General features: G+C 55.8%; 2 protein-coding genes across 7 annotated transcripts in view; one reads left to right on the top strand and one right to left on the bottom strand.

Annotated features, from left to right (window-relative positions):
- MRTFA (myocardin related transcription factor A) overlaps positions 1-17,953 on the top strand; it is a 100,668-nt gene extending 82,715 nt beyond the window's left edge. For 2 of the 3 annotated variants that reach the window (XM_045186999.3, XM_045186997.2), the window contains exons 4-13: positions 1,234-1,309; positions 2,160-2,321; positions 6,090-6,265; positions 6,669-6,800; positions 9,077-9,330; positions 9,556-9,727; positions 10,766-11,782; positions 12,721-12,882; positions 13,211-13,271; positions 16,447-17,953. In XM_045186999.3, the coding sequence (XP_045042934.2) occupies positions 1,234-1,309; positions 2,160-2,321; positions 6,090-6,265; positions 6,669-6,800; positions 9,077-9,330; positions 9,556-9,727; positions 10,766-11,782; positions 12,721-12,882; positions 13,211-13,271; positions 16,447-16,961 (2,727 nt within the window). In that variant the 3' untranslated portion in view covers positions 16,962-17,953. The remainder of the gene's footprint in view (positions 1-1,233; positions 1,310-2,159; positions 2,322-6,089; positions 6,266-6,668; positions 6,801-9,076; positions 9,331-9,555; positions 9,728-10,765; positions 11,783-12,720; positions 12,883-13,210; positions 13,272-16,446) is intronic. The other variant, XM_045186998.3, reaches the window with a different exon arrangement.
- A 150-nt stretch (positions 17,954-18,103) lies between these two features.
- The window catches only part of SGSM3 (small G protein signaling modulator 3), a 44,591-nt gene continuing 42,676 nt past the window's right edge, over positions 18,104-20,018 (bottom strand). For all 4 annotated transcript variants that reach the window (XM_024579238.3, XM_071221097.1, XM_045187000.2 and 1 more), the window contains 4 exons: positions 19,864-19,949; positions 19,022-19,144; positions 18,849-18,909; positions 18,104-18,597 (listed from right to left, as the gene is read on the bottom strand). In XM_024579238.3, the coding sequence (XP_024435006.2) occupies positions 18,517-18,597; positions 18,849-18,909; positions 19,022-19,144; positions 19,864-19,949 (351 nt within the window). In that variant the 3' untranslated portion in view covers positions 18,104-18,516. The remainder of the gene's footprint in view (positions 18,598-18,848; positions 18,910-19,021; positions 19,145-19,863; positions 19,950-20,018) is intronic.

Here is a 20,018-nt window from a genome sequence, read left to right as displayed (position 1 = left end):
GTTACTATCTTCATTTTATGGCTGCAGCTAAGAAAGTTTTAAATAATTTTTCTAGCCAGCAAGTGGCAAAACTGTGACTCACACCTTGGTCTGTGGACTCCAGGTATTTTTTTAATCAGTACTGTCCTGCACTGCCCGGAACTTCAGGTGGCTTAGAAAATGTGCCATCCTCTGAGGGCTGTGGAGGCCTGCAGCATCTAACACCTGTTTCAGCATCTTCTACAGCAGCCAGAGCAATTTTTCTGCCCACTGTCTATGGGGTGATAGGACCAGAGCCACCCCCACTTTAAACCATCTCCTGGAGAGCCCTGCCCACCCCAGGGGTGGCCCTGGCTGCCCAGTCAGAGCCCATGCACCTGATGGGTGCCAGCAGGACAGAACCCAGCCTTTCCCTTTGCTGCACGCAGTGCAGTCTAACACTTTATTTTCTATTTCCGCCCTACCCCGCCCTGCCCTGCTTTCCCTCGTCCTCTCTCGTCCTCTGCTGGTCTTGAACCACTGATGGTCTTAAAGTATGGTTTGAAATTTTCTGGTGCAGAGGTTGAGAGCCCAGGTTCTGAGTCAGACAGGTTGGGGCCACATTAATACATTATAACATGAGCGCCGGGCAGGAGGGGTGGCTTCTGGGACTGTTGAAGAAACGGTTTAGTTTGCTTGGAGTCTCAGAAATGAGGAAATGAGGACCTTGGACTTTAAGGAACTGGAGCTGTGACACCATGTATCAAAATTAGTGTTCTGCTTGGTAGTCATTCAAAATGAATGGAAACTGCTTATGAGATCACAAAAAATTTTTGGAAAATAGATATAAAAGATTATATTCCGTATGATTACAACTCTACAAAATTAAGTTGTTGCCTTAATGGAAGAATGATTATAAGCAAATACCCCAAAATATCAATAGCGGATGATTAAAATATTTTATTGTTTTTTAAATTTTCCATTTTCTTTGATGAACATGTATTACTTTTATGACAGTAAAAGTAATAGATTTTTAAAAAAATGTATCAGTAGTTCGACCTCAAAATGACAAATGGTTTTGACAGGTGGATGGTGCCCTTGGCAGGTGCAGTTGGAAATGGGTGGGGCCTCCCCAGGCCTCAGAACCCTGCCGTCCCCAAGCTGAGGTCATGGGGGCCACAGAGGTGACCAACAGCCACAGCTGCTTTTTGGTCCTGTCCATGCCATAAACTTGTGACCTGGATTTGAGAGCTTCTCGGTGTGTTTTTCCTGTAGACAGAGGACTATCTGAAACGCAAGATCCGTTCCCGGCCAGAGAGATCGGAGCTGGTCAGGATGCACATTTTGGAAGGTGTGTTATGATGGAAATGCTTCTAAACCCTTGTTGTCACTGCGTGTTCACCGTTTCACTGCCCACATCTCTTCTTCCCTTTCCTATCACTCCCATTTCTGTAGGCGGTGGGTGAGCCGGAGCCCCGGCACGGTGAGACAGCAGTGCTTCGGCTGCCGTCGCTGGGCTGTGGGGATTCCCAGAGAATCGGTCACATTCTGTTGTGACCCTTTTCTCCTGTGGCCGTATGGTGGCCCTGGATCTCATCTCTTGATATAAAGTTCTTTCCTCCAAAACCTGTTTTTAAAATGCACTTGCTTTCTCTTTTTCATTCATTCATTCATTGATTTATTCATTTATTCAGTCAGCATTTATTTGAGCACCTGTGATGTACAAGTAAGATCATCCTAGACATACTCCGCCTGGCTCCAGCACATGCTGCTTTCCACATTCTAGTGAAGGAAAGATTTTGGCTGCTGAAAGCAGTGTGAATCTATCCATTTTTTGTTTTAGTTTTGAACCAGCTTTGGGGTTGGAAGAGAACTTTCCTAGTCTGAACCTCCACATTTTGCAGATGAAGACACTGAGGCCCAGAGCAGGGAGGTGAATTGCTCCCGTAACAGTGAGCTTGAGGGAGAGTAGAGACCACCGCATTGTTGTGTCGTAGGACATTGCAGTGCCCACAGTCGGGGCGCCTTCTTCCGTCCTTGTGCATCTTTAAGCTGGGCCACCCTTTTCTGCTTGGGATGTGCTTTGCATTCTGATAGCCTCTGCTCCTTCCTCAGAGGAAAGGAGAGGTGCTCTGGAGTTCCCAGGGCAAAACCAGATCCATTCCTACATCCTCCTGCACTCCATTCTCTCCCACGGGCAGAGACCTCGGCTGAGCCTTCCCTTCAGGCCAAGCAGCTGAAGCTAAAGAGAGCCAGATTGGCTGATGACCTCAACGAGAAGATTGCACAGAGACCTGGCCCAATGGAGCTGGTGGAGAAGAACATCCTGCCTGTGGAGTCCAGCTTGAAGGAAGCTATCATCGGTGAGGGGGCCCCAGATACCCTGTGTGAGCCTGCAGGCCGGATGCAGGGGGCAGGCCCTCTGGGTTTCTTGCCCTTTGACTTCCTGCTCTGACTTGGGGAACTGAGGTACAGAGTGTGAGAGCCTGATAAACAGGTTGTCTTCGCTTGGGATAGTGCCATGCCAAAATAGCTAAGTACATAACGAAGAGGCCTCTGTCTGCCTTCAACTCTGGGCTTGTTCTTCTTTCACCGGGCCAATGGATGTCACGATCTATGGGTGTGAACGTGCAGATGCCAGAAATTAGAAATCTGCACCATACTGTTTGTTTTTATTAGTGAAATCCCTTTTTGGAACCTGGCACTTTCCACAGATACTTCACTTTTGAAATACTGATTGATCCAAACAGTGTGCTCGGTGCTAGGACCACAGCCCCACGAGGCAGACCAAGCCCCTTGTCCTTCCAGAGCTCACATCTAGGAGCAGACACAGGCAGCTAAAATAGGCAGAAGCAAGAGCTGTGCTGGGGAAGGCACGCAGAAAGGGCCCTCCAACCCTGCCCTGACAGTGGGGTGCAGTGTTAGGGGAGGTGACAGTCAAGACTGGGGCTGCAGGGTGAGTAGGAAGTAAAGTGCGTGCATGGGGAAGAGGCAGAACAGGACGTGGAGCTAGAAGGAAGGGGTGTCAAGACATGAGATAGGAGGTAGGCAGAGTCCAGAACAGGCCGGGCTTCATGTGCCACGGTCAAGTGGTCAGACACGATTCCCTTAAATTTTGTTAAGTGTTGGTACAGACATATCTGCTTTGCAACAGTGGGCCCAAAACCTGAACACAGACAAGGCTGTGTATTCTTGCCCTCGGGAGGTAGCTGTGCTTTCAGAGGGAGGAGGCTCGATTGGTCCCACCACATGAGTTAGACTTTGGGCATGGCACAAGAGGGGAGCCACAGGGGTGGACCCCAGAGCATGGCGAGTTGTGCCCTGAGCCCTGGGTCAGAGGACACTGTGCACTGCAGGCGGTGGTGTGACAGGGCAGGAGGCAGCCACCTTGCTGGAAGCAGGTGTTCCGTGGGCCTCTGCCAGCCCTTGTAACTCACGGCTTTGCCCTGGCTTCCACCCCTTCTCATCTCAGGGTTTTCCTACCCAGGTCCGCACCACACTGCACAACAGCCCTTAGATTACAGGCCAGCGTTTGGGCCGAGGTCAGTTCTGGCTTCTCCAGCCAGCCAAAATCTCAAACGGTGTTGTTGGTGGAGAGTTGGCAGTGTGCTGGGCCCTGTGTGACGTCCTGCAGTTACAGAGATGAATAAACTCTGATGCTTTCCTCAAAGAATTCAGTTCAACGGGTAAAGACTGATGTATAAACAAGTGACTTCTGAGTCTGGCCCCTGAGCAGATGCCAGTGTTGTATAGCAGAAAGGCCATGGCCCTGTGACATAGCTAAGTCACCTGGATTGCAGGACAAGAGGCCTGGCGCAGTCGTTGGTACCTGGGCAGACTCACAGAAGGGCTGCAGGGCTGCTGCTGTTACCAGTGACGCCCACTACAGACCAGCTGGCAGGACTGCAGTGGGCGCCACAGAACAGTGGGCTGTGTGTCAGGTGCAGAGGAAGCGCGGTGGGATGGGCTTCTCTCAGGGATGGGGACGGTGGCAGTGCCTGGGAAAGTACCACAGGTGACACGACACACTTTGGGTCAACCTGAAGGTTGAATCATGTTGTCAAGTGGAGAAGTACAGAAGGACATTCCAGACAGAGGGGACAGTAGGGGCCATGTCCTGGAGGTCTGGCGGAGCATGGCCCGTTTCAGGCCTGGGACTAGTTTAGTTTGGCCATGGAGAGAAAGAAGCACTTGCTGGGAAAGGGCTGATCATGTGGGTTGAGGAAAGAGCAAGGGGTAAGGAAGTGGTGATAGCGAACATGGTCCATTTGTTCAAGATGTGAGGGGAGAAGGGAAAGAGGGAGATGGTAGGTCAGCACGGGTTTTTCGGCTGGGAAAAGTGGAGCAGGCTGTGGGTGAGGTCAGGAGATGGGAGGGGCGGGGAAGGGAGCTGAGACTGCTCTGAAGCCCGAGAGAAGGGGACCCTGGGAGGGACTTTCCTTATTTCCCACGTACACCCTCTTCTCCAGGCCACCCCGAGCTGACCTGTGGGATTCATGTGAAGAGCCTCTCTTCCAGAGTCTCCCCTGAGCCACTCTTCACCGTCCCCCACGTCTGCGTTTCCCTGTAGCGGGGCATGCTCTGTGCTCCAAGGCAGCCAGGCCATAAAGGCCCAGAGCGCAGGGACCCATCTCCATTTCTCCACATCCTGCACTCAGCCCACAGCTGGCCACGGTAGAGAGAAACAGGCTGCAGTGACCCTGGCCTGCATTGGTCCTTGGGCTTCTGCAGTGTGACTGGCAGCTTCCTTGGGTTGGAGGCACCCAGAGGGTAGAGCTGCAGCTCCTCCATCCTGGGCCCCTTGTGTGGCTGTTTGTGTCACTGGGAGTAGATCATCACGGGAGAAAATCTAGGTGTGTGATTGTCATGAAGTCCACGGTGGTCAGCAGCCTCCGTTCCCTTCGTGCACTGTGCATGTGCCCCTGCCAGGACAGATGAGAGGGCTGTGAGCCAGCCCAGCCATGGGCACGCCCGGCTCCATCACCACAGTCGGCTGGTGGAGGGACAGACTTACGGGCTTCCTTCCCAGGCCCCAGGGGAGGAGAGAGCCTCAGGTCATGGCCCTGGAGGGAAAGAGTCTGCTGGGCGCGTTGCTGGCTTATTCTTGTTCCTGTGGTCTTTTCTGTGGTCTTCCCATCACAGCAGATTCGCAGGTGGGGCCAACAGCTCACCTCTGTGCCGTGGTCACTGCCTTGGTTCCTCCTGGGAAGGCAGCAGCCTGGTGCAGAACCTCTTCCCCAGACAGTGCTGAGGCGGAGGTTGTGACATGGGTCTTTTGAAATACTCTACTTGTCCCTGTTACCATCTTTCCTTTTCTTTGGATCCTGGGATTTCCACACCAGAACATCGTTCCTCCTGCCTCTCCCTCCCAGCCTGGCCCCAGCCTGGCCCCAGAGGCACCTGCACTCATGTCCCTCCCAGCCCAGCGTGGGGCAGGGCAGAGTGGTTGTAGCCTGTAGGATGGGTTTTCTTCTGGTGGCCTTGGGTCTCTGGGAGTCACTAAAGGGAGGTCACCATCCTTCCAATGGTCCTGTCTCACCTGGACAGGCAAGTGTTCCTTTTCCAAGAGGCTCCTTGGACTGCTCCTGGTTGTTGTTCAGGCAGCCGGCAGGGGAGCTGCTGTCCCGAGGCTGTTACCTGTGCCCCACAGGTCCCTCCTACTGACTCTGAGACCTCACTGCAGGGTCCACAAGCCTCTGGGGAAGAGGAGAGTTTTGTGTGCAGCTACAGGATGGAAATAAAGTACCTTTAACAGTGGGGAAACTGAGGCAGAGGAGGTAGCAGGTTGGAGGGAGGGAGGGGAGAACTTTCAAGACTGACTGCAGTGTAGAGTTAAAAGCAAGAGGTGAAAGGTCAGGCCTTTCCTTGCTCAGGGGAGCACTGTAATGGCCTAGTGGAACTCTTCCCGGCCTGTTTCGGAGTCGTGATGATGCGCTTTCCTAGAGCTCTTTTGGACCCACCAGGCAGGTTGGCTGCTGGTCTCCCTTCTGTCTGCCGCTGGGCTGGGGCATGGGGGTTGAGCGGGCTGGAGGATGGGCACCTGTCTGGGACAGCCTCTGGTTGGTGAGCAGGGCCCCTCGTCCCCTTCCCTGGGCCCTGAGGTGGAGTCTTACGCTGGCTTTGGCTTTCAGTGGGCCAGGTGAATTACCCGAAGGTAGCGGACAGCTCTTCTTTCGACGAGGACAGCAGCGATGCCTTATCTCCTGAGCAGCCTGCCAGCCATGAGTCCCAGGGCTCAGTGCCATCACCCCTGGAAGCCCGAGTCAGCGAGCCACTGCCCAGTGCCACCTCTGTACCCCCCACTCAGGTGAGCTGGCCTGCTCTGCATGCCTCCCCTGCTCCTATGGGCCCTGGACTTGTTGGAGCTGCCCAGTTTGAGGCCCCTCGCTCGGACCAGGCGAGACAGGGGAGTAGGAGGGTGTTGCCCTGGTAGCTCAAGAGCTGGCTGCTCCAGGGAAAGGAGGTGTCAGCAGCAGGTGGCCATTCCAGCCAGCCTGTGGTCCCAGGGGGAGGACAGTGGGCCACCTATGATTCATAAGCCTCTTTGGCCCACCCCGACCACCCTTTGTCTCTCCTTTTTCTAGTTCCCTTTGCCCCGACAGTGATGATACCTAAGGAAGTGACTGTCACCCACCTCCAGGCAGAGCAGGACTGGATGCACTGCCACCTGGGGATGGCCTCACCCTCCTCACTTCCCCCTTCTCTCTCAGGTTGTGTCTCAACTCCCAGCAGGCCCGGATTCTGGAGAAGCGCTTTTCCTGGCAGAGCAGCCTCCTCTGCCTCCCGGCCTCACCAACGGAACCACGGTCCCCACTGCCAAGCCCACCCCCACGCTCATTAAGGTACTGTCCTTTAGCTGACTGTTCTCCTCCCCACCCCGCCCCCCATGCCCCTCTGAGCCCGACTGTGACTGTGACTTCACCCTCGTGTGGGGACAGCTGCAGGGGGCGGGGTGCATATCTTTGCTCCTCTGTCAGGGCTTAGCAAAGGCCACTGAGGTAATGTTGAGGTGCTTCTGAGGAACTGGCTGTTGCAGTGATCCCCCCCATTCACCCAGCACAGCGTGCCGGGCTCTGGACTGGGCATGCCGGGTTTTTATTTCTGCCCTCCCCGTGAGGCACTGGAGAGCCTGCTCCACCAGCAACAAAGCTGAAAAGTGAAGTGACAGGCCCAAGGTCACTCAGCTGGCAGGGACAGGGGTTTGTTGTCATTCTCCTTTCAGACCTGACCTGAAATTCCTGAAGCGGCAGTTGGGCACCAGGAGCCCTGTCTGGTCTTCCCTGCCCTGCAGAGTTCCCGCCTCCAGGGCTTCTGAAAGCTAGTCGGTGCTCCTGCTGGGCAGGTTCCCTCCCTCCCTGCCACCACTTGCTTCCCTGCCTGGTCTTGTCCTCTAGTCCCCTGACACTCCCGCCCTGGTTGGGAGTCTGGTCATCCGTGGTCCTCTGCTCCTGTCACTCACAGCCTTGGAGCTGGCCAGGTTCCTGTTCTCTCATGTTAGCTAAGCCCTTGCTGCACCTCTGGGTGCTGTGTTTGTCCGTGGGGCTCCCTGATCTGCTGCCCCGCCCCTCAGCCTGCCTGCCTGCTGAGGCTTCCCGAGTCCCAGAGGAAGCAGCCAGCGGCACCTCTGGCCTGGTTGCCCGTGCTTCAGAGCATGCTCCTGGCTCTGGGCTGCTCCCTCATCGGTGGGTACTTTTCTTGCCTCTGTGGTCTATTCCTGACTGGCCACAGCTGTTAGTGTTTCCCCCAAAGTTCCTCCCTCAGACTTGCTCCTCGTCATATGACCCGTGCCTGCCTTTGACCGCCACACATTTGAAAGTGTTTGTCTTCACTTCCTCTTCTTTGAGTTGGGCCTCAGCCTTTGTGGGCTGGCCCCCCAGCCTTGCCAGTGAACCTCCTCAAAGGTCCCTAACTCCCACCCTCGCCACCCACCTGCTTCAGATACCCTTGGGTGGTGCTCCTTTCTCCATGCCTGCTGTCCCTTGCCTTCCTCTGTGGCTGCTGTTCCCTTGGCTCCTTCTGCCCCTCCCTCTTGGTGGGGTTCTCCCGGGCCCAGCCCTCAGCCTCTACCCTCCCTCCCTGTTGGCCCCACTGCTCACTCCCCAGCCTTACTCTGGGTCCTCGCCAGGGGCCCATCTCCATGCGCCCGGGTGCTCTGCCAGCTCTGTTGTATTCTCGCTCTTTCCATGCTCCCTAGCAAAACCAGAACCTCCTCCTGACTCACAAAGCGAACACTATTGTCATAGTTGTCAAAGCTCAAAGCTGTAAACCCTTCAACTGCTCACCTGCCACGTGCTCCTGTTATCCACTCTTCCTCTTGTCCATCTTCCCAAACCTTTGCTTCATCCCCAATGCCACTGGGTCACAACCCCAGCTGCTTTTATACCAAGTCCCCACCCTTCCGTCTGGCATTCTCAGCCCAAAATCCTCTAGGCTCTCCACAGTCCTGGCCTGGCACGCCCCTGCTGACACTCGCCCTTATCCCAGCTCTACCTTTCCTGACAACCACAGGCCTCCCGGGCATGACCTGCTACCCTTTTTGGTCAACCGAGTCCTTGGTGTGCCAGTTGGGGGTCTTTGAGGCCCCTTTGGTGAAGGGACAGAGATTTTGGAGTCCTGGGTTTGGGTCCCAGGTCCCCTCACATGGCGAGATCAAAGTCACTGTGTGGCCTCTGAGCCTGTTCCCTCATTTTCAAGTTGACTTGCGAGTCCCTGCCGAGGCAGGGTTCCTGCAGGTCTGTGTGACCCAGTCTCTGTAAAGGACCTGGTGTGGGTGGTACGAGCTCCAGAAACCAGCTCTTTTTACCTCCTTGTCATGTCCACTCTGTGCTTGGTATGACAGTGATGTCTGCTTTTGGTTGATTTTCCCTTAGCCTGGAGGCCTCCCCTTCAGTCTGCCTTTGCCCCCCTCCTTGGGACACTTCCGGCCACTGATGAGGCCTCTGCTTTTGGAGGGGTACGGTCCAGTAGGAGGAGAGGGGGACTAGGCAGGGTGGGTGATGGTGCCTCCTCAGAAGCCACTCTGTTGCAGTGGGATGGCTACCAGCCTCCAACTTGGGGGCCTACCTCTGAGAGGCCCAGGACTGCCCCCTGACGGCCCCTCCATCTCCTGTGCCCTCAGCAAAGCCAACCCAAGTCTGCCGGTGAGAAGTTGCAGCGCAGCAAGAAAGCCAAGGAACTGAAGCCAAAGGTGAAGAAGCTCAAGTACCACCAGTATATCCCCCCGGACCAAAAACAGGACAAGGGGGCGCCCCCCATGGACTCCTCCTATGCCAAGATCCTGCAGCAGCAGCAGCTCTTCCTGCAGCTGCAGATCCTCAACCAGCAGCAGCAGCAGCACTATAACTACCAGACCATCCTGCCAGCCCCGCCAAAGTAGGAGCCCACCACAGTCCCCACCCCCCATCCCCACGGTGGGTGCCCCAAGACAGGCAGATGGGGTGGGTGAACCCCAGTCTTCAAGGATCTTTTGTCTGAATCTTGTAGGAATAGTCCCCAGGCAGGGCCTATGGGCAGACCCCTCATCCCAGGCCCCTCTGCTCAGCCCTGGGGGAGAGGGAGGAGACCTGGTGGGTGCTCACTCCTGTCTTTTTCCCTCAGGCCGGCAAGTGAGGCTCTGGCAAGCAGTGGGCCCCCCGTGATGCGCAGTCTTTCCACTACCAGTACCGGCTCCAGCTCGGGTGCCCCCGGGCCTAGTGGGCTTGCACGTCAGAACAGCACCTCACTCACTGGCAAACCAGGATCCCTGCCTGCCAATCTGGATGACATGAAGGTAGGTGGTCACCTGAAAGTTAGGGAAAGCAGCCAGCTCAGTACCCATGGTCATGGAAGGCCAAGCCGTGCTCCAGATTCTGGTCTCTGGCAGAGGCACCTGGAACCTGTTCCAAGGCCTGCCTGGCCCTGGTCCAGGGCCTTGGGGCTTACCCAGCCCTTGTGTACCTCTTCTCTTCCTGGGCCTCTACAGGGCAGTGTGGGAGACAGGGAGTGTCCTCCTACTTAAGGATGAGCTAGCAGGGGTGTCTCAGGGGGAAGTCTGGCTGGGGGCAGAGCCAGGACTGAGACTTGGGGCTGTCCGCTTCAGCTCACCCGCCTTTCCCACCCTGTTGGTCAGCACCAGCCATGCCCCCCCCCCAACCCCCCTACCTGCTGGGCCAGTGCTGAAGCTGCCTGGGAGGGGAGCAGCGCGTGCTCGGATCCCATGGCCTTCGAGGGGTGGGTCGTGTTGGGGCCTGGCCTGTTGCCTCTCCCCGGATCAGAAGAACAAAGCGTCAGATTTTCCCTTGGAAGTTTGTCCTCTGAACAAACTCTCCTGGCCCGCCCTGCATCATGCCCTGACTGCAGCAAGACACCGGTGCCGCACAGGGGCTTCAGAGTCCATCAGACCTGGATATGGCTCCTAACTCTGCTGCTCATTAGCGCTGTGAGCTTGGAAAAGTTATTTTCCTTCTGTGAGCATAATGTTTGTATCTGTAAAATCCAGTCAGTCCATTAAGTATTCACTGAGCACCAGGCATCATACTGGGGCAGGGGATAGCTGAGGGCATGTCCTACCCAGGTGCGGGGGTAGGGAGCATTTTGACTAGGCCTCTGTTGTGGTGAGGACAGGGAAAGGGAGCTGGCTGGGCCTGGGGCGCGTGTCTCACCCTTCAGGGCTGTGGGAGGGCCGAGGGGTTGTTGTATGTGAAGTGGCCAGTGAGGCCTGAATAGGCGAGGCCTGAGAGACACGAGAGCTTGTCCTTCTCTGACTGCCTTCTTGCCTGGACCCAGTTCCCGGCATCCTCTGCTGCCCTGACTTTCCACCCTGTTGCAGGTGGCAGAGCTGAAGCAGGAGCTGAAGTTGCGGTCACTGCCCGTCTCAGGCACCAAGACAGACCTGATTGAACGCCTGCGTGCCTACCAAGAACAAGTCAGCCCTGCCCCAGGAGCCCCCAAGGTCCCTGCTGCCACCTCCATCCTGCCCAAGGCTGGCGAGGTCGTGGTAGCCTTTCCGGCAGCCCGACTAAGCACGGGGCCTGCCCTGGTGGCAGCAGGCCTGGCCCCAGCAGAGGTGGTGGTGGCCACAGTGACCAGCAACGGAATGGTGAAATTTGGCAGCACGGGTTCCACACCCCCTGTGTCTCCCACTCCCTCAGAGCGTTCACTGCTCAGCACGGGTGATGAGAACTCCACGCCTGGGGACACCTTTGGCGAGATGGTAACATCTCCACTGACCCAGCTCACCTTGCAGACCTCGCCACTGCAGATCCTTGTCAAGGAGGAGGGCCCTCGGGCTGGGTCCTGCTGTGTGAGCCCTGGGGTGCGGGCAGAGCTGGAGGGTCGTGACAAGGACCAGATGCTGCAGGAAAAGGACAAGCAGATCGAGGAGCTGACCCGCATGCTCCGGCAGAAGCAGCAGCTGGTAGAGTGGCTCAGGATGCAGCTGGAGCAGGAGAAGCGGGCCCAGCAGCCTGCCCTGGCCCCTACCCCAGCTCCCACCCCTCTTGGTGTCCCAGTGAAGCAAGAGAATAGCTTCTCCAGCTGCCAGCTGAGCCAGCAGCCCCTGGGCCCTGCTCACCCCTTCAGCCCCAGCCTGGCAGCCCCTACTACCCACCACATAGACACTTGTGCCCTGGTGCCCCCTGCGGTGGTGGTGAAGCAGGAAGCTGTGCTACCCGAGCCAGAGCCGGCCCCCGCACCCCAGCTGCTTCTGGGCCCACAGGACTCTGGCCTCATCAAGGGGGTCGCACCTCCCACCATCATCACTGACTCCACAGGGACCCACCTTGTCCTCACCGTGACCAATAAGAATGCAGACAGCCCTGGCCTGGCCAGCGGGAGTCCCCAGCAGGTACCTGGCTGTGGGCAGGGGTAGAGGACACAGGAGTCTGTGAAGGAGTGCTTCTAATGACAGTCCTGTGTACCAGGAGCCCCCATGACTGGGCAGGTTAAGCTTGCTTCCTTTAAACTTCCCCTTCAGCCTTTCAAAATGAGGGATTGCCAGCCCCATGTCATCAAAGAGGGTATTAAGACCTGGGATCGTTAAGGTACCTGTTCATGACCCCACAGCCGTGAGGGTGGAGCCGTCAGTGGCTGCATTCCTCCTCTGGCTGTTGATGTCAGAACATTTCTGTACCCTAGCAAAGGGCTCCGAAGCAGCCCCCCACCCCCAGGCCAGGCCCACTCCTGCATCTGCTCCGTGGGCGTGGGATGGGGCCCCGAGAGTGTCATGGAGAGGCTGTAGGCTCAGCTCTCTGGCCCAGGATCTGGCTGTGGCGTCCGGGGGGTGGGCACTGGGCTGAGCCTGGTGTTTCACTCCTCTCCTTCCCCTCAGAGGGGCCAGCTGTCCCATACCACAGTGTCATTGACAGCTGGCTTCCTGCTGCTGCTGCCACCCTCATAGCCCAAACTCTCCCTCCACCCAGCCTTTCGGCTTTGTGTGGGCTCTCAGCCCTGCAGAATTCCAGGATGGAGGGGACAGTGACAGGAACCAGGCACCTCAGGATGGGAGATGGTGGTTCTGAGCAGCCTCAGGCAGAAAGGGAGGAGAGGGGGAACCAGCCCAGAGCCCCACCCTCTGCAGGGTCAGAGGTCAGGGCCTCCCCCCAGCCTGGATCCCTTTTCCCCAATGGCTTCTATGAAAGCTTCCTGAAAGCCAGTGCAGCTGGCCAAGTTGGCCTGGCCTGGAAGGTGGGCGCCTTCCCACCTGTGCTCCTTTAGTGTACAGCGCCCGGGGCTGGTTCCCTCCCCCGACCACAGCTTCTCTTCTCTCACTGTTCTCACCTCCAGCCCTTGTCCCAGCCTGCTTCTCCAGCCCCTGGCCCACCAGCCCAGATGGACCTGGAGACACCGCCACAGCCCCACTTTGGGACCCCCACTTCTCTGCTGAAGAAGGAGCCACCTGGCTATGAGGAAGCTGTGAACCAACAGCCCAGACAGCAGGTGAAGAAGGTAGGCTGAGGCCTGGTCAGGGTGGGTGGCTGCCTAGGCTGCAGAGCTGGGCTCCCACAGTCCCTCCAAGCTCAGCTGGAGGATAGGGGTGGGCAGGAACCCGTCTTGTAAGGTCACAGATGCCCTGGGAAAGGCTTTGGGCCATTTCAGGCAGGTATGCCGGGGCCTGGTCCAGTGGGGTGAGTGTGGGCGCTGGAGCCTGAGCTTAGGTCAGTGGGCTCTTTGGGTCTGGCTGTCAGCTCAGGGGCAGAGGGGAAAGGGCGTACGCCCTGATCCTGGCTGGGGGTCTCCTGTTGTAGATTTTCACCTTTTCTTTTTTCTCCCATAGGAAAATGGTTCCTCGAGTCAACAGATGGATGACCTGTTTGACATTCTTATTCAGAGTGGAGGTAAAGTCTAGACCCCTGAGTTGCCTCCCCCGCCGCTTCCTTTCTCCATAGGTTGTCTCCAACCCTCACTGGGCCAATTATTCTTTGTTTGGTTATTGAACACTTCATAGGCAACAGGCCTTGAACTTTGGACACAGCAAGGGCTAAGACACCCCGCCTCCAGGGCCTTGGCAAGACCCTGAGGGAGGGGAAGTGTAGCCTCAACACTCCTCTGCTTTACCCAGACCCAGTGCCTGGAAGGCACTGTCCCTGCAGCCCTGGGACACAGCAGTGAGCAAAATAGTGAGACATAAATGACAAAATAAATAAATTGTGTCATTTGAGATAGGACTAAATGCTATGAAAAGGAGGGAAGGATCTCAGGTGCACGGTGGGTGGTTGGTGAGCAGGTGCGGTTGTCAGAAGTCGGGGCAGGGGCAGATCAGGAGGCCTTGTGTGTACAGAGTGGAGGTGCCAGAATGTACTGCACAACTTTGAGCAGAGGATTGTTTCTGCTGGAAAGGCAGGAGCAAGACGACCACTGTAGTGATCCAGGCCAGGGGACAGAGGGCAGGCGCTGGGAGGCAGCAGCAAACTGGAGAAGTGAGGAGTCAGAAGGAGTGAGGGTCTACTGTGGAGAGCGCCAGTTTGATTTCTGTATGGATTAGGAGTGTGGCGAGAGGACAAGAATGTAGCCAAGGATGGCATCAAGGGTTTCAGCCTGAGTCACCAGGATGCAGCTGTGTGATTGGGGGGAGCTCCAGTGGGGTGTGTGGGGGGCTGTATAAGGTGCGGCCTCAGTTGGGCTTAGATTTGTCCTGAGACTGGAGGAGTCATGCGCATAGCCCAGGTGAGGCCTGGGTTCAGGGCAGTAACTGGGGAGTTGTTGGCGTCTAGATTGGCAGTCAGAGCTGCGAGGCTAGGTGAGCAGAGAATGAAGCCAAGCTGGGGACACAAGCAGATGAGGCTGGCTGAAGTGGGGAGGGCACTCTGGAGAGTGAAGGCCTGAAGCCAAGGGCTGCTAATGGACAGAGAAGACAGACACCAAGATCTGGTGGCCATTGGTGACCTCAGCCAGGGTGCTACAGTGGGCAAGTTAGTTGTAGGTTGAATAGGGGCTAGCAGGTGTGGGAAGCAGCAGGTCTGCTGAGCGCCCTGCAGAGGGCTTCCTGCAAAGGGGAGCAAAGAAAGGGCAGCATGTTTGCATGCCAGTGGGCCAACCTGGTGGTGTGGGGTAGGGGAACCCAAGTGCAGGGAGGGCACAGGGCAGCAGAGCAGGGTTGGCATCAGGTTGGAGCATGGGGATTTCATGAGTGGCAGCAGGCAAGAGTGTGGAATTTCTCTTTAACTGCTTTATGTCAGTAGGGGTTAAGTGAGGTGGTAGAATAAAGTGAGAGTACAGTCATGGAATTGTATACTTTAAAACGGTGAATTTTATCTCAATTAAAAAAAAAACAGCTCAAAAGCTGGTCATTGATTTTGATCTTAGGGAGACTCCCTGGACACTGGGGTCTGCAGTGGGACCTGAAGTGGATTTCTTTCAAGAGTAGGTGGCACTGAGGCTGCTGGGCTGGGAGGCAATTGGAGAGGCCTGGCTGTGAACTTCAGGAGTTCCCAGTGTCCAGACAGGAACCAAAAGTGGGAGGGATGAGGCCAGACAGGAACAGAGAGCTTGTGCAGGAAGTGGAGAGGAAGCCGGCCTTGAGCCCCAGCATTGAAGATGTGGCAGATTAAGGGAGGGGAGTGCTGCCTGCACCCAGCAGAGCACTGAGAAGTGGCGAGGATGCCAGAAGAAGGCATTTGAATTGAGTGGGTAGGGCTGGCAGCGTCCTCACTGGTGGCAGGTTGACAAGTTGACTTGGAGGGAGCTGGTCATCTGGTGAGAGCAATGTGTCCAGCTGGGATGGGAGACGAGTGGGAGGGAGGACAGGACCTACAGGGATGGGGAGCAAGCCTGTTTCTTCGTAACTTTTTTTATTGCAAAACATACATAAAATTTGCCATTCTAACCATTCTAAATGTACTTACCATTCAGTGGCATTAAGTACATTCACAGTATTGTGCAGCCATCCCCACCATCCGCCATTTGTAGAACCTCATCATCCTATACTGACACCTGTTTACCCATTACACATGCCTCCCTCCACCCACCCTCCTCGCCCCACCCAAGTCCTGGTAATAACCTTTGTTCTGTTTTTCTCTCTCCATGATTTTCACTCCCCTAGGGACCTTGTATGAATGGAATCATACAGTATTTGTCCTCTTGTTTCTGGTTTACTTCACTTGACATAGTGCCCTTGTGGTTCATACACAATAGTGTGTGCCAGAATTTCTTTTTTATGGCTGAATTAATACTTTATCATGTGGGAGGGATCCCATTGTGTTGGTCTGTTCATCCACTGGACACCTGAGTTGCTCCCACCTCTTGGCTACCCTGAGGAGTGCTGCTGTGCACACGGGTGTACGGGCTGCTGTTCTGAGTCCCTGCTTTCACTTTGCTTGTATACCCAGAAGTGGTGTTGGGTTTGTTGGATCATAAGGTTTTTGATATTTACCTTTTCAAGGAACCAGGAAACTTTTCCACAGCAGCTACACCTCATTCATACCAGCAGTATACAAGGTTCAGGTTTCTCCATGGCACCAACACTTTTCTTTTTGATTATAGCCATCCCGGTAGGTGTGAAGTGGTATCTCATTGTGGTTTTGGTTTGCATTTCCCTCATGACTAGTGATGTGGAGCATCTTTTCATGTGCTTATAGGTCATTTGTATAGTTTTTAGAGAAATGTCTATGAGTCCTTTGCCCATTTTTCACTTGGGTTCTGTTGTTGAATTATAGTTCTTTATTGTGAATATGAATCACTTATCAGATAATAGGATTTGCAAACATTTCCTCCCATTCCATGGGTTGTCTTTTTACTCTCTTGAGAGTGACAAGTTTGAAATTTTTCTATAGTCCAGTTTTTCTGTTGTTGCCTGTGCTTTTGGTATCATAACCAAGAAGTTGTTACCAAATCCAATGTCATGAGTATTTCCTCCCTGTGTTTTCTTCTTCTAAGAGTTTGGTAGTTTTAGCTCCTAAATTTAGATCTTTGACCCATTTTGAGTTAATTTTTGTACGTGGTATAAGGTAGGGTCCAACCTCAGGTCCTATTCAGGCCTGGTTTCTGACATCCATTTACTTCCTTGATTGCCAGAAATTTCAGCAGATTTCAAGGAGCCACCATCCCTGCCAGGGAAAGAGAAGCCTCCCTCGACAGCAGCCTGCGGGTCACCCCTGGCCACACACTCCCCACCCTCTGCCGAGCTTCCCCAGGCTGCCCTGCCTCCATCGGCTTCACCTGCCCTTCCTGGGCGCCTGGAGGACTTCTTGGAGAGCAGCACAGGGCTGCCCCTACTGACCAGTGGACATGAGGGGCCTGAGCCCCTCTCCCTCATTGATGACCTCCATAGCCAGATGCTGAGCAGCTCTGCCATCCTGGACCACCCCCCCTCACCCATGGACACTTCGGAATTGCAGTTTGCCCCTGAGCCCAGCAGCATTGGCCTGGACCTGGCTGACAGCCACCTGGACAGCATGGACTGGCTAGAGTTGTCATCAGGTGGCCCTGTGCTCAGCCTGGCCCCGCTCAGCACCACAGCACCCAGCCTCTTCTCCACAGACTTTCTTGATGGCCACGACTTGCAGCTACATTGGGATTCCTGCTTGTAGCTTTCAGGTTTGCCAGGGGACTGGAGGGCTGGAAGTTGGGAGCCTCAGGAACTCTGGGGAGCTCAGCTCTCTCCTGCCTGATTCAGCCTCTCTGCGTGGTCGTGAGTCCTGACAATCACAGGCCCTGTTTCCCCTCCCTGGCTCAGGCTCATTGAAGAGAAGCTGCCAAGCAGCAGCTCTTGGTCCATCCCTGGGTTTGAGAGACCTGGACAGGCCGGGGGTGTTCTATTTGACCTCCTTTTGTGAGGTTGGAGGTAACCTGTCTGGCTGCAGTTTGCTCAGGTGGGCAAGGCATGAATCCCCTCCCTTCCCTGTGAGGGAAGAAACAAGCTGGGCCTCTACCTCCCATTTCTGGTGATGCCGACCCCACGTTTCTGGGAAGGTGGGGGGTTGGCGGGGGAAGCTGCCATGTTAATGTCTTGGTGTAGTGTAACCATTTAGTGGTTGGTAGCAAACATGTTCTGTACAGGTGTACATACCTCTATATTATATATCGCCATACATATATATACATATATTTTTTGGGGGGTAGGAAGTGGATGCAGCTCCCTCCCATCCTACTGTGCACATACGGAATGGCCTGGAGACCACCTCTTCTGGGGTCCCCAGCTCCACCCTTCACGTGTGTTTGACATGTAGACACCCCATCACAGCCTGTACCCCACCTATCCTGCTCCTTATCAGTGCCACAAGGGCAGAGGTGCTTCCTGGTCCCCTGCCCACATTCCATCCTGCTGCCTCACTGTAGCCACCACAGCCCTGGGACAGGAGGGGCATTAGCCACATAGTGGGGCCAGAGGTGGCCCTCAGGCTATGGGCTCAGCCTCCCTTCTCGCCTGTCACTGTCTTTCACATGGGCCTGGGGAGGGAGTCACCAAAACCAGTGCTGGGACAGAGGTGGGGAAGCTGTGTGAACTTTTTAAAATAAAAACAGAAACCCCAGTTTGTTAGTCTGTGTTCCATCTATGGACAAGGTAGTTGGTACAGCTGGGCCCTGAGCCCTGGGCCCTAGACCACCTAGCATCTGGGGGCCACAACATAACCCCACCTTCCCAGCCAGGCTCTCCGTTCTAGACCACTCCAGAAAGGGCAGAACCTTGGACATAGAGCTCCATGGCCCCTACTGGACCAAAGACGGACGGTGCTTTCTCAGAGACAATTTATTTACAAACCAAAGAGGCCAAGGAGCCTCTAGCCACCCCCATTCCCTTCCTGAGTGAAAACTGACTGGTGGCTCTCGACCTCCTCACGAGGTTTATGAGCAGTACAAGTAGTAAAGGTGGGGCTCGGGGCCTCCATAAAGACACTGGGAGGAACAGACTGAGCCAGGCCCCCCACTTTCTGCTCCAGGGTGGTGTCCCCTATCTCCCTGCCATGCCACCTGGCCAAAGCTCCAGTGTCTTCGTCCCTTGCTCCTGCAGCTGGGTTAGGCCTGGGCCACTGAGTCCCTGTCCCAAAGCAGGGCAGTGCTGCTTTCTTGCTGAGGAAGGAGCTGCTCTGGTAGCTGATGGGTTGGGAGAGGCCTGGGCATGACAGGGCCACTGGAGGAAGAACATCACCCATCTATGTCCCAGCTGAAAAGGTGGTGCTTCACCAGCATGTCCTGGACGCCTTCCTTCAGGGGTTTCTTCTCCTCCTGCACACAGGGACAGCCCCTCACTGTCTGGGACTGCACAGCATGGGCTGCTGGGGTACACAGCGAGGAAGCCCAAGGTGGCAGGAGCCCGAGTGGTCCTTTACAGGCAATGCCAGCACTCAGGCGAAACCATGGGGCCCTGCCTCAGCCACCCAGGAAGTGTTTGGACTGATCTGCCAGCACACCCACCACAGCAGCCCCTTTGGGAAAAAGACAGGTTGCTGGGCCAAGGACCAACCCCAACCACCTACCTCTCTCTTTGCAGGAAGTTCCCAGTCCTGGGAGAGGCTGAAGGCAAAGCAGCAGAGGACACTGGGAGGAAGGGGAGGCTGCCGGTCACCCTCAGGTTGGCTCTTTCCAACCTCTGACCCCCAGGGTCACTGGACTGGGCTCCAGAAGCCCAGCACCAGGGCAAGGTCCTTACCGGAGCTCACACTTGATCTGGACCCAGCCAGGGCTGCGCAGGAAGGACCAAGGCTGGTACCACTTTTCCACAGTAGGCAGGCTGGAGCAGAGCACCTCCAGCCACAAGTGTAGGACCTGCTCACTGGGGATAGGGGTATCCATAGGGTCTTCTGAGGACCATGGGTGGGGCTCTGCCCTCTGGTGCTGGGCTGGGCCAGCCCCACTCCAGAGCTCCTCTAGCCCCAGCCCCTCTCCCTCCTCGTCCTTTCTCTCTGCATTCGAGACACCTGCCACCTCCTGCCAGGCACAGGGGCCCTGAGCCCTGCTGGTCAGTCCAGAGTGAAACACATACTCACTAGCCTGGTGAGGTCACAGCCACATCCTGGGCTTGTCTCAGGGACATTTGTTCCTTTGCAGACCACCCCTCCTTCCACCCCAGGTGGTGGCAAATCCAGAAACATCTCATTCACCCAGTCCTGAGCCTCACAAATGCCCAAGGCCCCTCAGGCAGGGCACCCCTCCCTAGTTTGCTACAGTAGACTCATTTCTAGGGAGTCCCTTCACTGGTCACTTTGCTAAAATCGGGGGGGGGGGGGGTTATATCAAGTCCCTTCACTGGTCACTTTGCTAAAATCGGGGGGGGGGGGGGTTATATCAAGTGCCTTCCCTGGCCACAAAGCAAGAGCTGGTCTTATGCTAGAGGAAGGCCTTTGGGAGTCACCCTTGCCACCTTCCATTTGTCTACCTCCTCAGGGTCCTAGAAGGCCCTGCTCACAGGCCCCTGCCCCCCCAGGGCCGAAGCCTAGGCTGCCACTTGTCCAACTGTGGACTATCATGCTTGCAGCAGGAGCAGACACTTACTTGAGCCCCACGCAGATGAGGGAGCGGAGCTTCACATCCATTTGTGCATGTACGGCATCGTGGGTCACATTCACAGACTGCACAGCCTGCAAGACACAGCTGTCACTCAGATGCCCCCAGCTGCCAGCCCAGGAGCCAGGCTGCACCCAAGGCCC

Source organism: Desmodus rotundus, chromosome 3, assembly GCF_022682495.2.
Source record: "Desmodus rotundus isolate HL8 chromosome 3, HLdesRot8A.1, whole genome shotgun sequence".
NCBI lineage: Eukaryota > Metazoa > Chordata > Mammalia > Chiroptera > Phyllostomidae > Desmodus > Desmodus rotundus.
This window is presented reverse-complemented; position numbering and strand designations above follow the sequence as displayed.